Genomic DNA, 16,226 nt, shown 5'->3' with positions numbered 1-16,226 from the left:
TATTTTGTTTATTTTAAAGTTACATGCCCATTTTAAACCTGCTGTGAAAACAAGTCACCCCTCAATGTCCCAGCACTAAATCAGCACCTTCAGCAGAGATGAAGGTGTAGGTACCCATGCAGGCAGCGGAAAGGAGTACTGCACAACAGGGGCACAACGTGCATGACACACAAATCAAGTTACAGTTCTCAATTAGTCACATTAAAAATGGTTTAAATATATATATATACAAAATGAATTTCAATGTTTTATTCATACCAGTATTTTCAAAGTAATATTTTAATCATTAAGCAATACATAGAAGCATTTCATAATGGTTTTTTCATATTAAGTCTTCAAAACCCAAAATACATTTTAGATTTACAAGCACATTTTAATTTGAACACTAAATTTCCACTAAAAATACCAAACCTGTACTTGTTGTTGTTAAGTGCCATCAAGTTGGTTCCAACCCATGGCGACCCTGTATAGGGTTTCCTAAGAGCAGCTGGTGAGCTTGAACCACTGACCTAACTTTACAGCCCAGCACATTAACCCACAGCGCCACACCAGGACTCCAATTTGTACCTAAGATTTATAAAATGTACAGTATATAAAGAGCTTCACATACCCAAATTATTTCAAGCATACCTAAACATCTTCCAAGTGTGAAATTCGATATCAAGTTTTAACATTTTAATTTTCATTAATAAAAGTTAAAATAATTATTATTTACCTAAGAAGTTGCTGTATGAGCTGAACTAGAGGCAAGCACTGTTTCCCGGAAGATTCATAGATCCCTGTATTAATAAGGTCTTTATCCAATGGAGTCCTACTTCTATGAAATGACGAGGCATTTGCTTCCTGTTCATCAATTTCTTTTTCTTTCTGAGCTTCTTTTTTAGCTTCAATATCCTGTAACACATAAAACAGAAATTCTTCAACAGTTACCTCATTAGCAGGCTATGTCGGCAGCTCTAGGCAGAACATTGACCCTCACTGCGCTTCAATATCTCTGCATACTGAAGCATAAACCTGATGCTATTTGCCCACACTTGACCTGGCAGAAACCCTATTGCTTACTTACGCTGAGAAAGAAAATAATTGTGGTATTGGGTTAAAACCCAGAGAATAAAATAAATATCCAGGAGCAGATGCTAATATAAGTTTTATTTAATAAATACAGGCAATGGGACACCTTTTCCTTGAAGAATTTCAGTTAATATTTGCAGAAGCAATGAGAAGGTTCCTAAGTAGCACAGTTTGCAGTTCAAACCCACTCAGAGGTTCAATGAAGCTAATCCTGGCAGTGTGCTTCTGTTAAGGTTCTAGTCATTCTGGACCCATGGACTGGGTGCTGGCGGCCAGGAGACAGGGTGCTGGCGGCCAGGAGACAGGCTTGCAGAATGTGTCCTTTGGTTGTTTAAATTATTATATATTCCTGAGTATTTCTGTGTAATCATTGCAGTGAAACGATGGTGTAAAGCTAGTGTTCTCCCATGTAAACTATCACTCAATTCACAATAAAAACTTAAAAAAAAAAAAAAAAAAGATTATAGTGAAGAAAACACTACGGAGCAATTCAACTCTGTAACACATGGGATTCCCATAAGTAGAATCAAGTTGCTGACAACTAACAATATGAATCTCTGTATAAATATGTATGAAAACAATAGCAATATTTTAGAAGCCATGAGGGAAATAGAAAATCACCATTGGACACCACAATAATAATTGTGACATGCAGCAATTAGTTTAGAGATTAAATTAGTGGGCAAAATTTTATGTAGAAATCGGACATATGCATAGTCTAAAAGCATCTATACCTCAAGACAATGATCAATTATAAAGAAAAAAACAGTAATCTACAGTGGATAATATTGGCACAGACTCCTGGTGTGGTGCTAGGATGAAATTCAACCACAAGGTTAGTTTGAAGAGCAAGGTCAGTGACTCCAATTCACCAGTCGCTCCTTGGAAACCCTAAACAGGGTCACTATGAGTGGGAACGGACTCGAAGGCACTTAGCAGCTACAATATTGGCACACACCATCCTTAACCAAATAATCAAGATTTATATGACCATTAACAATATATACAACCATCCTGGGAGTCCTGGTGTGGAGCTGTAGGATAAGCACTGGATGGCCAGCCACAAGGTTGGCATCTCAAACCCACCAGCCATCCCTTGGAAGCCCTATACAGAGTAGCTAGTTAAAATCGATTTGACAGCACTTAGCAACAGCTTGACCATCATGTACTACCTGAGCAATGAGCTGCCGCTCTGAGCAACAATGCAACCTCAATCTGGCAAATCCAAATTAAAGAAAGGCTTGCTACAAAATAATCACCCAGTGTTCTTCAAAAATGTCAAAGCCATGAAGACAAAGAAATTTCAAGAAACGAAGGAGAACCACAATGGTTACGAATCGGGCTGCTAACCTCAAAGAGGGCAGTTCGAAACTACCAGCTGTTCCGTGGGAGAAAGATGAAGCTTTATGCTCCCATAAAGATTTACAGCCTCAAAAACCCTGTACAGGGTCACGAAGAGTCGGAACCGACTCCACGGCACAAAACAATAACAACAACAACTTACATCTTCAATTGAAACCCATAAAATTCTTGCAACTAAAATCACGAGCCAAGTTTTGGGAATTACTCCTTTTCAATGGTAGATTATAAAACAAAATACTGACTGCACAAGCAACAGAAGACAAAATAGGTGACTTGGACCTCATAGAAGCTGAATATTGATGTTCACTGAAGACTTTATTAAAGGAGTAAAGAAAACAACCTACAGACTGGGGGAAATCTTCTCAAACAATGTAACTGTTAAGAATTTAATAATTAAACTATCTAGACAATTTCTATTACTTAACAAAAAAGACAAATGACCCAATCAAAAAATTAGACAAAGGATATGAACAGACACTTCACCAAAGAGAATATTCAAGTGGTCAAAAAAGACACATGAAAAGATGCTATGTTATCAGCCATCAGAAAACTACATAACAAAACCACAACAAGCTACCATTTCACTCCCACTAGAATGTAAAAATGGAAAATAAGAAATGTGAAGGAGACATGGAGAAACTGGAAATCTCATACAGGTGGGAATGCCAAATGGAACAGTCTTTATGAAAAACAGTCTACTAATTCCAAAAACTAGAGGTAGAGAAGCCATATAACCCAGCCCTCCACTTCTAGGTAGAGACTCCAGGGATCTAATATAAGTGACAAAAACAGACACATGTACACCTAGATTCATGAAGCACTATTTACAATAAATAAAAACAATGTAAGCAACCTAAGAACCCATCAATGAATGAATTGATAAGTGTAATGGGGCACAGGCATACAATGGCTGACTGCTCAGAGATTAAAAAAATAATAATTAAGCTCATGTCACATCTTGGAACACAGATGAACCCAGAGGACATTAAGTAAAAGAAAATAAATCAATCACAAAAAAAAACAAATATTTTATGTTTTCATTTTCATGAAATGACATGAACAAGTATATATATATATAATCTTATGTTTATTAGTGGTTGCCAGAGATAAGGGTCGGCGGAGGGGAGAATTCACTCCCTAGATGGTTTTGTTAAGTACCATCAAGTCAGTTCCGCCTCATAGCAACCCTGTATAGGGCTTATGAAGAGCAGCTGGCAGATTTGAACAGCAAAACTTGCAGTTGGCAGTGCAGTGCTTATCCTACAGTGCTATACAAAGACACCACACAGTTGTTGTTAAGGGCCAGCAAGTCAGTTCTAACTCATACAGACCCTAAGCTAGTGGGTTTGAACTTGCCTACTTTATCCAGGGCCACCTAGTGAGTTCCTTCCGTTTCAAACAGTCAGCGGTGGTAGTCAGAAGCCATTTTAGTCTTTCTGGTCTCTAGTAGTAAACTAGTCTGTTGAATGAACCTCTAATGTTCTTCCCTCTTCTTTGCTCCAGCCAGGCAGAGACCAATAGTTGTTACCACAATTGTTACTCATCAAAGTAGGATGTAGAACAAGTCTATGTTATGCCAAATGACTCGGATGTCCCCCAAGATTATGGTACTAAACCCACAAGCCCAGCAAATCAATACAAGATATTGGCTAAGAAGTTTTCATAACTTTACCCCTATGTAATCTACCATGTTCATAGACATACCAAGAAGGGCTTAAAAGTTCATGGGAAAATAGAAATAAAAGATAATGGACTTATTCCACCCAACTCTGAAGTCCCCTCTAATATACGGAAATTCACCCTCTTTCAAATCGACATATTACTCAATGAGTGTAGTCTCACTCTCCTTCCCATACCTGGCTCACCTTACATGCCTGCCATTTAGGTATCCACTTGTAGATAATTGTTATTACTGTTATTGCACTATTGAGTATTTAAGAAGGAACGTCAAAAGGGATTGCTACAGGGGTTCTAATTCATACATACATAGGTTTCTTCTAGAGGGGGGGAACATGTCTACACAGTTCTTTAATTAGCAGATGGCTACAGGTGATTTTTCAGTAATACATTTGCCTTAGTGTGGCACTGTGTGTTAATGCCCTGGACTGCAAAGTCAGTTTGAACCACAAGCTCAGCAGTTCAAGCTCACCAGCCACTCCTCGGAAAGCCTATATAAAGTCACATGGGTTGGAACTGACACAAGGGCACACAACAACAGTCTCAAAAGGGAAACTTAAGGGGAATAAAGGGTCCAGGAAAAACTCTTGTCTTATGAGGGAATCGGTGGGCCAATTAAATTCAATGCAGAGAGGTCAGCACAAAGAGGTTAGCCGCAAATGTTCTGTCAGCATTTGTTGTTGTTGTTGTTTTTACTGCCAATAACGCTGGGGTGAGACAACATCTCATTGTTCTGATGTGCATCTCTTTACTGGCTCATGATCACGCGCATTTCTTCATGAATTAACTGGCAGACTACCTTCTTTTATGTCTTTACATTTTCTGCAAATTTTAAAACTGAATTGTCAATTTCTTATTTAGATACTGACATTTTTCTAAACATTTTAGAAATTACACCCTTCTCCAATGTCACTGTCAAAAATATTTTCCCCAGTCTGTAGATTCTCTTTTTACTTTTTTGATGAGTCTTTTTATGCACATAATGTTCAATTTTTAGGAAATTAAACAGCTGTCTATCTTCTGCTGTTTGAACATTTTTCCTTGTGCTTCATAGTGTATTTAGTCCATGAAAGTATTGGTGCTGTTATCGTTATGTGCCATAGAATCAGTTCTGACTCATAGTGACCTCGTATAGAAGCAGATGGTGAGTTTGAACTGGTGACACTGTGGTTCAAACTGACCTTGCAGTCACTATGAGTAGGAACTGACTTGACGACACTTAACAACAACACAAGTGATAACACTAGGTGGTTGTTTAAAAAATAACAAAGCAATATAGAACAAAATGGGGAATGCAACAGGACACTGCCGGAGGAAAAAAAAAGGGTGGGCACCCAAGAGTGCATATATAGGGTTCCTATATTTATACTAAATTCTAAGGCAGGAAAAAATCATCTATAGCTTAGGGTGACAAGGGAGGGTCTGCCAGCAAATGCACAAACCATAGGAACTTTCTGGGGTGAAAATAACAGATAGGGTGTTTTACCAAATGAACTGAAGCAGACAAAGTTAAGTCCAGTCTATCAATATTTTTTTTCTAAATGACTAACAGTTTTAATTTTAAAAATATTTGTATTACTATAAATTTTGTTTTATCGTTTTTAAATAATCTACCATAAGGTTACTTCTCACACGTATTTGGGCTGGTGTTTTAAATCTGATCTCACTGCAAGGTGAACAGCTGCAAGCCTTCCCAGGACCCTACCTGGATCTCTGCAGTAATGGCTGCATTTAAGGCAGATTCGAGCCCACCATCAGCCATCAGGCTGCCCACCAGAAGATCGATCATGAATCGACGACCTGGACTTAGGTTCACTTCATTGTCTGAAACTGAAAAAGGAAAGGTGTTGGAAGAATTTAAATGAAGTACCATCCCCTACTAGCACCCCCATTTGTACACATCCCCCCTACCCCCAACTGCTCTCCAGCTCACCTGCACAGGGCAAGAGTGCCGAGAGCGCCCGAGCCCGCTCCTCGGCGGTAGGCAGCAGCAGCGACCAGCCACTCTGCAGCACTGCCTGGGCAGCCACCTGCACGGTGCTCAGAACACCTGCACTGCTAGCCAGGCTCACCACAGTCTGCTTTAGGCTGTTGAGGAGGGCACTGCCCAGGCCTAAACCAAGGACTTCCGGGTCAACCTGGTGACTAATGGCAGCATGCAACTGAAAGGAGAAAACCAATATTCACTGTAAACCACTAAAAATCAGTGGATTTAAATACCTTAAATCAAGACTGATAAAACAATTTGAAGTATTATTTAAATAATATATAATGCTGTTGCTGTTAAGTGCCCATTTAGTACATTTAAACTCACAGAAATTCCATGTGACAAAGCAGAACTGTTCCGTGGGGTTTCCTAGGCTGGAACCTTTATGAAAGTAGAATGCCAGCTCTCTCCCCGACAGAGCCACTAGGTGGGTATGAACTGTCAGCATTTCAGTTAACAGCTGGATGCTTTAACCACTGTGCCATGAGGGTTCTTATACCTATATACATACACGAACTATACTAAAATAATTTTACCCACAGTACTTGAGAATCCATGATATACAGCATTTTATAATAAGAACTGTTCATAAACCAACTATAAATATGGAAACGCTCAAGATCAATGCAAGTGCCATACAACATGGAAACAACAGCCTCTACCCTATACCTCCAGAGAAACAGTATATATAGTGAAATTAGACTTTATACAGCCAAGCTGAGAGGATTCAAAAACTCCTTAAGGGTAAAATGCAGACGCTCCGCTAGCCCACAGCAAATCCAGGGCTTTGATCACAGATCAAAGTCTTTGGGCTTGAGACACATTCCCAGAATGAGAACAGGGCACACACTCTGTCTCAGACAACACCCTGAGCTTGAACTTCCTGTGAAGAGCCAGAGCCATTAAAGAGTACCTGCTGGTCAATTCATCAGGAATGGCACATGTTGCCTACCAGCTCAGGAAATAAAACAAGGTTGACTATTTGTCCAAATTGTTAATAAAATAATAGGTACTTTAAAAAGCTAAACATTGCTCAATTATCTTAATTAAGAGAGCTAAAGTGAACAGCTTTCACACTTCACTATATACAGCCTTTGACGAAGAATAAAATGAAGGAGCTATCTCAGCAAGAAAAAAACATGAAGCTAAGGAGTACAATGTGAAAAAACAAACTGGTTTAACAAAACAAGACAGTTCCTCTAAAAAACTGAGGCGTAAAATGGTGACAATGGCTAAGTAAGTGAAAGTTGAAAAATAATTACTAAATATCACTAATCTAAGAGACAATTCCCCCCCACCCCAAATTTTAACATCTCTAAAATCAGAATGTATCTTACAGATTGCAACTAAGAGAAGCAGGCATGGATCCAATAAAGTATAATAGAATGCCTGACAATTACAATGCTGAGGTGAAAAGCATTTATGTTTAATATATCCTAGATATAAATGCATGCATACAGACATACCCAGGGTACGAATGAGATTCATTCCTAAACTGCACCTTTAGCCATCATCAAAGAGGGTGGCACTGCTTTAAACACATGTAGCTAGCTCTTTACAGTCCTGCCAATATCCAAAGTCATGCACCAAACTTCTAAATGAGCTCAACTCCACCTTCATCCATGTCTCCTAGTCCAAAGATTCAACAAGTAATTTTTCCCGTTGCACTTACAAATCAACCAAATTGTAAAAATTCAGGTCTGTTCTTATTTCACATCATCCATCATGATAGAACCAGTTTGGAGCAAAAAGAAATATCTGTAAGTTCGGTGCTCATAGCCCAAGGACTGACAGTATTAATAATTTAAATAATTACAGAAGAGTTTATCTAGAGAGTAGAGACCCTCAGAATGGATATTCTAAAGCATAAAGAACCAATACAGACTGAGAGTAAAGAAGATGGAAACCAGGCAAGTAAAAACCACAAGACACCCAGTGTAATTAAGACCACGTGATGGTCAACACCAGCACAAACCACGGGAAAGCCACAAACACCTGGGTAGTATGAATGACCATGCACTCCACCACAAGTACAACAAACAAATGAGCTACTACAGAGAATCTCTGGAGAAGCTAAGTGATCACCCAACTTTTGCTAATTTATTATAATGAAGTATGAGATTCATTTCTGTAGATTCTAGAAGCCATGGAAAGGAGTGGGGGACAGGGAGACACAATGGTTAACCATATAATCATTCCGTAATACAGGGGCTTGAAATTACTTTTGTCAAGTAACATTTTTCCTAACTTTAAGTTTTAGGATTGTATTACAAAGACCTTTTTAACAAGATCACAGAATAATGTGATGACCAAAGATTTTAACCGTACTTTAACCAAATAAAAAAGAAATCTTTTTGTGGCTTTTCTTATTTTGATGCTTAGTAAAAGACAAAGCTAAAAAATTAAATGAAGTGAAGGCATTTCAGTAGAGAGCCATTTTACAGAACAAAGCTTTCACAATATAAGGGGGAAGGGTGGTCCAGTACATTCACACAGCGTCTTTGTCTCTCTGTGTTATGAACTGTTTCAATGGCCTTTCTTCAAAACACAAACATAAGAAAATTCAAGATTAATTTTCTCAATGAATGCTAAGAAGCTGATTATGGCAGGAATGCTACAATGCAAAAGAATTGACTTACAGGGCAAATATGAAGTAATTACATCGTTCATTCTTTTTTACTCCATCATAGTGTTGTTTAAATGCTTTAAAGTTTCCATTAGCAAATCAACTGGGCTGAGTCTCACACTATTCAATAAGCATAAATGTTTCATAAGAATACCTAACCTGTAAACAGTTACCATCAAGTTCATTCAAAATTATGACAAACCACATGTCTGTCACAGAAGACCTGGGCTCCCGTAGGGTTTTTAATGGCTGGGTTTTCAGAAGGAAATTAACAGTCTTTCTTCTGAGGCAAATTCTGGATAGACTCAAATTGCCAAGCTTTTAGTCAACAGCCAAGTGTGTCCAAGTTGCTGCTGTGTATCAGAGTAGCAGTGCTGTGCACCATCCAGAGAACGCACAGACATTTATACAAAGAAGCAGGAGGAATGGGAATAGCCAATACCTGGAGTCGAAGAAGATTCAGCATTGCCACGGCCATGCACTCTTTCTCTTGGGGTGGGGGCCAGTCCGCAGTGCCATCCAGCCCCTCACTCACTTGACGCAGCAGCAGATCCAATTGCTCGAATGTCATCGAGCAAATGTCCACCACAAAAGGGACCCGGAGGCCAACAGACCACTCAGAGCAAGATGACCAAGCAAAACTCTACAGAAAAAAACATAACCATGTAAAATAAATGGACAAAAATCCAACTTGGCTCTATCCAGTAGCACGCAGTAGACTGTACTGAACTGAGCTGCGAAGGCCTTGGATTATAGCGCACGCATCTAACAAAGTCCCCATATGCACATGCACATGCAATCACATGGCTCTCAAGCTCACACTCACTTTGCTTCTAACACTCTCTCCCATCTACTATCCATAAGAATGAAGTTTACAATCTTCTCACTCTCAAAATTCTAAATGAACAATGGGTGGCATAGAGGTTCACAACTCACATATATTGGTAAAATAGAAACAAAATACATACTAAGCACCAGAGCAATCCCTGAAACGTGAATACATGGCTGCTGTCACTGCTTACTGAATTGACTTGACAGCACTTAACAACAACAATATCATCACTGCTTACTAAAGTTGTCTTGACTTGATGGAGCTCCTGTTGAGATCACCAGGTGCTCCTCAGGTAGCTGTGAGTCGGAACCAACTAGATGGCACTTAACAACAACAACAACGTTGAGAAATAAACTTTATATTTATTTTTGTCTTTTAATTCTCTGTTTCCGTAAAATTTTTAAGGTCTCTTTCACTTCAAATATACGAGGCTTAAGAAAAAAGCTATTGCTACCACATCATCAAAACTTTTATTACAGAAAAATACCAAAATGTGAAGCTCTCGTTTCTGAACAGATCCTATATCTACAGTAATAAGCATCTGATTGTGGAGTTTCCATCTCTATACTCTTTCCATGAAGAGTTCTGTGCTCTTTGGTTTACACCATGTCAAACTGCCCGTTTGGGACTCAAATTATGCTCCTTTCATGTGTTCTTTGAATTTTGGAAATTAAAAAGAAGTCTGAAGGGACAAAATTAAGGCCTAGTGTGACACTGTAGTTTAATGCACTGGACTGTAAGGTAAGTTTGAACAGTTAGAACTGCAAAGTCAGTGGTTCAAGTTCACCAGCTGCTCCTCGGAAACCCTGTATAAGAGTCACTATGGGTTGGAAACAGCTCGACAGCACTTAATAATGACAACATACCTTTTGCAGTATTTTCCAATTTCGTTTTTGATTTTTTTCTAACACTTAGTATTGAACACATTTACATCAAGAAAAATACTCTAGTTTTATTTTTTAATTTTGAAAAGTGATACTTATTGAGCTGTCATTTATACCAGGTAAAATTCACTGCTTTCCGTGCACAATTCTGTAAGTCTTGACATATGTATAGACCATGGGTGGTGTACAGGGTTAAAGTGTATGAGGGCTTACTGAAACATCCTATATAAACTCTAAAACTTGATAAAGTGATACAGATAAATAAGTATGGTGAAATTAAAAAAAAGAATGAAAAATGGAGTGTCTATATTAATAGGAGATCGGGTAGTGTCGTGGTTACAAATCAGGCTGTTAACCTCAGGGTCAGCAGTTCGAAACTACCAGCTGTTCCACGGGAGAAAGATGAGGCTTTCTGCTCCCATAAAGATTTACAGCCTCGGAAACCCTGTACAGGATTGCTGTGAGTCGGAAGGGACTCTACGGCACATAACCACCAATATTAGACAAAATAGAGTAAGGAAAAGTACTAGAGAGACAGAAGGACACATCGTAGCAGTAAATGAGTCAGTTCATCAGGAAAAAAATAATTAACACCTGAGTTGCAAAACACATATGGCAAAAACTGGTAAGAGATTTAAAGAAAAATGGCTAAATCAAAATAACTGGAAAAACTAGGACTACTCTACTAACAACGAAACAAGCGGACAAAAAAAGATCACAGACTTAAAAGTAAAACATTACAGCCTCAATGAACTAGATCTAACTGATATGTATTATAAATTTCACAAAACAAGAGCAGACTATATATTTTTTTAAGTACACACAAAAACACCTCCTATAACATAAAAATTTGACAGTGCAAGAAAAGAAAACCACAAATTTCATGAACACTAATGAAAACTCCTGAACAAAGCATTAGCATATCTAATCCAGAAATATATCTAAAGAATACCCTACCATGGCAGGTTCAGTTTATCCTAGTAATGTAAGACTCGGTCAGGATTTGAAAATGATGGTGGTTGTGTGCTGTCAAGCCAATTCCAACTCATAGCAACCCTGCCCAGGGTTTCTGAAGCTGAAATCTTCACAGGAGCAGAAAACCTCATCTTTCCCTCATGGAGGGACTAGTAGATTTGAACTGCTGACCTTGGAGTTAACAGGCCAGTTCATAATCCACTACATTACCAAGTCACCTCCAATATTTGAAAATAAGGCAATGCAATCTACATACATATTAAGAGACCAAAAAAAGTCAAAAAACTCTCATATCATGAGAAACAAGAATCATTTAACAATATTCAACATTTACTAAAGATGAAAATCCTCAAAAAAGTAGGAATTAAAAGAAACTTCCTTAAAGCTGATAAAAAGACATGTACCAAAATCCCATCCCTAAAATCACACTTGGTGGGGAAAGACTGAATACCCCGAGATCAGGAACTTATAACTTGTCTGTCGGTTTGTTGCATTGTAGTGGTTTGTGTGTTGTTGTGATGCTGGAAGCTATGCCAGAAGTATTTCAATTTTCAAATGCCAGTAGGGTTGTCCAAGGTGCACAGGTTTCAGCAGAGGTTCCAGAACAACAGAGACTAGAAAGAAGGAAAATGAGCTACTGAAAGCCTTAAGAAGAGCAGTGGAGCAATGTCTTACATAGTGCCTGAAGATAAGCCACTGCACTAGCAGGACTCCACTTTGAAACATGTAGGAAGCATCAAAACATAAAAAGAATACACAAGAGTCATTATATGAAAGAGAAATGGCTGACATTCAACCATTTCAGAAGGTAACATGTGATCAAGAACCAATAGTACTGAAGAAAGAAATCCAAGCTACACTGAGGGCACTGGTGAAAACCAATGGACAGAATTATCTCAGTAAACTGAGACAGCACAGAAGGAGCTCACTCATCCACACTACGGAATGTGAAGACAGACACCTGGCCAAGCAACTGGAAAAGACCTATATTTTTGTCTGCTCCAAAGGAAGGTAGCCCAACAGAATACAGAAATTACTGAACAATGACAGTACCACACACAAGCAAAATGTTGCTGAAGATAATTTAAAAATTGTTGCAGCAGGGGACTGTCAGAAATTCAAGCCAGATTCAAAAGAAGATGTGGAATGAGGAATATCATTGCTGACAACAGCTACATCTTGCTGAAAGTAGAGAATATTAGAAATATGTTTACTTTTTTGTGCATTTAGTATGCAAAGAAATGTGATTGTGTGGGTCATAACAAACTATGGATAATGTTAAGAAAAATGGGTATACCAGAGCACTTATTTGTACTTGTGATAAACCTCTTCATAGACCAAGAGGAAATCATTCTAATGGAACAAAAGGATACAGTGTGGTGTAAACTCAGGAAAGATGTGAGCCTGGGTTGTATCCTTTCATCATCCTTATTCAGGCAGTATAAAGAGCAAATAATCCTAGAAACTGGACTATATGAAGAAAAATGTAAGGTTTAAAGGAAAGCCTATGGCGCTGTAGAATACACACTAAAAGCTGTTCAAACTCACCCACCATTCCTCAGAGCCCTACACAGGGGCCCTATGAGTTGGAACCTAATGGATAGCACTTATTAACAAAAACAGCACCAACAACCTGTGACATGCAGATGATACAACATTGCTCCTGAAACTTAAGAGGACTTAACATACTTGCTGATGAATATCAAAGGCTACAACCTTCAGTATGAATTACCACTCAATGTAAAGAAAACAAAACTCCTCACAAGTATACCAACAGACAACATCATTATAAAGACTGAAGAGAAATGAGTGAAGTTTCCAAGGATTTCATTTTACTTTACTCCACAATTAATGCCACAGAAGCAGCATTAAAGAAATCAAGCAACTGATTACACTGGACAAAACTGCTTCTAATGACCTCTTCAAAGTATTCATGAGCAAAGATGTCACATTGAGGAATAAGATGCACCTGATCCAAGCCATGATATCTTCAATTGCCTCCTATGCTGTGAAAGCTGGACTTCGAATAAGGAAGACCAGAAAAGAATTAATTCATTTAAATTATGATCTTGATGAAGAATACTGAATACTGAATATACAACTGCAAAAAGAATGAACAAACCTGTTTTGCAAAACAGTCAAATGCTCCTTAGAAGCAAAGATGGCAAGACTTCATCTCACATACTTTAGAAATGTTATCAGGAGGGACCAGTGCTTAGAAAAGGGGATCAAGCTTCATGAAGTAGAAGGTCAGAGAAAAAGAGGAAGACCTTCAATGAGATGGATTGCCATAGAAGCCGCAACAATGGGCTCAAATATAACCATGACAGGGAGGCTAATGCAGGACCCAGTAGTGTGTCACTCTGTTCTATGTTGGGTGGCTATGAGTCAGGACTGACTCAACAATATCTAACAACAACTACAGCAAGATTACAACAAGACAAGGGTGGCCACTATTATTACTTTCATTCATAAAACAAGGAAAAGAATGAAAAAGCAAACATATTACAAAGTTATAAATAAAACTGTCTTTATTCACAGACAACTTGACTAACAAGAAACACCAAGGAATCTACACTGAAGCTCCGAAATCTAACAAGTGACTTTAGTGAAACGACCAGATAAAAACGGAGTCCTGGTATGCCACTGTAGGATAAAGCAATAGACTACAGGGTGGTGTAAACCACAAGGTTGAGGATTCAAACTCACCAGCCTCTCCTCAGAAACTACACAGATTCACTATAAGTCTGAACCAACAGCATTTAGCAACAACAAGTGGATAAAATAAATGCACAAAAATCAACAGGGATTCTATATGCTATCAATAAAAAAACTGGAAAGCAAAATGCTAAAACAAAACAAAAAACGACCAAACCAAGCCATGTATCCAATACCTGCGCAGGTCCACAGGCAATCCCAACAATGTGCTTCGTATCCAGACCCGGCAGTGCAGTGGGCTCTGGTTTGGTTACACGTAACGTATCAAAGTGCTGGCACTGGTCATTGCTTCCCCAGCTGTGAACTTCGCTGTCTTCAGTCAAAGCAAGGCAGTGTGTGGAGCCCGCAGCCACATCAATCACTTTTTTCCCTACAAAGAAAGAATCACGCAGATGAAGTTACAATAATCCTATCAAATAATGCTGCAATAAAATACTTTCACAAAGCAATTCCCAGTCAGACAGCATTTAATAGATAACTTATAAAGGATGATTGGTTGCATTAAAATTAAGGCCAACACATCTACTTCAAGTGTACTATTAAAAATCCTACTATATTTTACTAGTATAATTTGGTTAAAAAAACACTACTTAAAATAAAACAGGGCTCTGGGATACAGGGATTGAGACATGGTTGGAATGGGGAAAAGGGGGGAAATAATGTTAAGATGCTTTGGCTGTCTTTTGAATCTTGGTTTCCCTGGCATACCATTATAAAATAGACACTTGGGGGGAGAAAAATGAATAGCCAGAAATATCACCACAGAAAGCTTGTAAGTACGTCTTCTGCCCTATAACTGACTGGAGTACCTAAAATGGGGCTACAACATGCCCACTGAAGGTGGCTTCCTGTGGAGCCTCTGTATTACATAAGACCATAGGTGGAATCCTGAACAGCATTCAGAATCTTCAGCGGTGGGAAAATTTCCACTTGAAAGGACAAGTAGAGCAGCCTGGAATGGCCAGAAGAACAGAAAATACTTCTTGAAAGAAAGATCGACTGGAAAAATACAAAACAATATAGGCAGACCGACTGATTACTACAAGAACAATCAAGTTGCTCACCCAGGAGACATCAAGGCAAGTGGTTGGGTCCCATAAAGGCAAACCCCCTTCCAAGACTAAGACTCAATGGGAATACAAGCTCTGATTGGTGACCACATTCGTCACCAATAAGGGGAAGTGAGGGAAAAACAGCAATGAAGCTGCAAGCTAAGCCCTACAACGTTCAATAGACTCCTGTGAACCCTGGTGGAGACCTGGCTGGCCAGCAGTGTGGCAAGACCTGGGGACTCTTGGGCTTAGAGTCAGTGACATAGCCACAGAGGACTACAGTGGAGAGTGAAGCATCCAGCTGATAAGAAGAGAGGGCAAATGCATAAGAACACCACACTTGCATATAATATTCACTTGACCTGGCTTCAATGTCTGGATGATCAGAGCTCAACTAGAAGAGGAAAAAAAGAGTAGTCTGATAAAATTTGATAAACTTGACCTATACCTATGGATGCAGTAGCTCAAAAGAGGGAACAAGTCTTTACAGCGAGGATCATTCCCACCTCCACCATACACAGAGTGGACAGGATGGGCAACTTGGACACTGGCTAGCCAAAATGGGGAGGCTTCAAAGGCAAGAAGTGACTGGCTTACAAGGTTTCAAGAGGGAATCTAGATCCAGAGGGCATGGAGGAAGGTAGAATCTCCACTGAGTAGTATGCAATCTGTCTGGGTGGGACTGATGAAAGGAAACGCGAACAGGTCTCTTGTGATACAAGAGTGAATAATTGTGAGGGTTGGAAATGTAAATGTGGACGTTTTGTAGCAAAAGGAGAGGAGTGATTGACTTTGCAATCTAGAAGCGGAGGTCCCTGCGATCAGAAGCAATGACACCAGAGATGGAGGCAGAGACTATGACGTGGGGAGATTGAGCAGCTGGGGACTTTAGACCTGGAGAGGGAGAGAGACTGTGTGCTGACGACCAGGAGGACATGCTTGCAGGGCATACCTTTGGTTGGTTAATGATGCATGGCGGGGACTGTAACCATGGCAAGGAAACGATATACGAAGAAATGAATGTAAAGCTAATGTTCTCCCA

The 16,226-nt window shown here is 39.1% G+C and overlaps 1 protein-coding gene across 1 annotated transcript in view; it reads right to left on the bottom strand.

The window, feature by feature from the left end:
- Positions 1 to 16,226, bottom strand: part of HERC2 (HECT and RLD domain containing E3 ubiquitin protein ligase 2) — a 259,545-nt gene that overhangs the window by 180,380 nt on the left and 62,939 nt on the right. Inside the window, exons 15-19 of the mRNA XM_006861873.1 lie at positions 14,309 to 14,502; positions 9,166 to 9,366; positions 6,044 to 6,272; positions 5,816 to 5,940; positions 716 to 894 (exon numbers count right to left, since the gene is read on the bottom strand). Of these exons, the coding sequence (XP_006861935.1) occupies positions 716 to 894; positions 5,816 to 5,940; positions 6,044 to 6,272; positions 9,166 to 9,366; positions 14,309 to 14,502 (928 nt within the window). The remainder of the gene's footprint in view (positions 1 to 715; positions 895 to 5,815; positions 5,941 to 6,043; positions 6,273 to 9,165; positions 9,367 to 14,308; positions 14,503 to 16,226) is intronic.

This window comes from Chrysochloris asiatica, unplaced genomic scaffold (genome assembly GCF_000296735.1).
Source record: "Chrysochloris asiatica unplaced genomic scaffold, ChrAsi1.0 scaffold00044, whole genome shotgun sequence".
Classification (NCBI taxonomy): domain Eukaryota; kingdom Metazoa; phylum Chordata; class Mammalia; order Afrosoricida; family Chrysochloridae; genus Chrysochloris; species Chrysochloris asiatica.
This window is presented reverse-complemented; position numbering and strand designations above follow the sequence as displayed.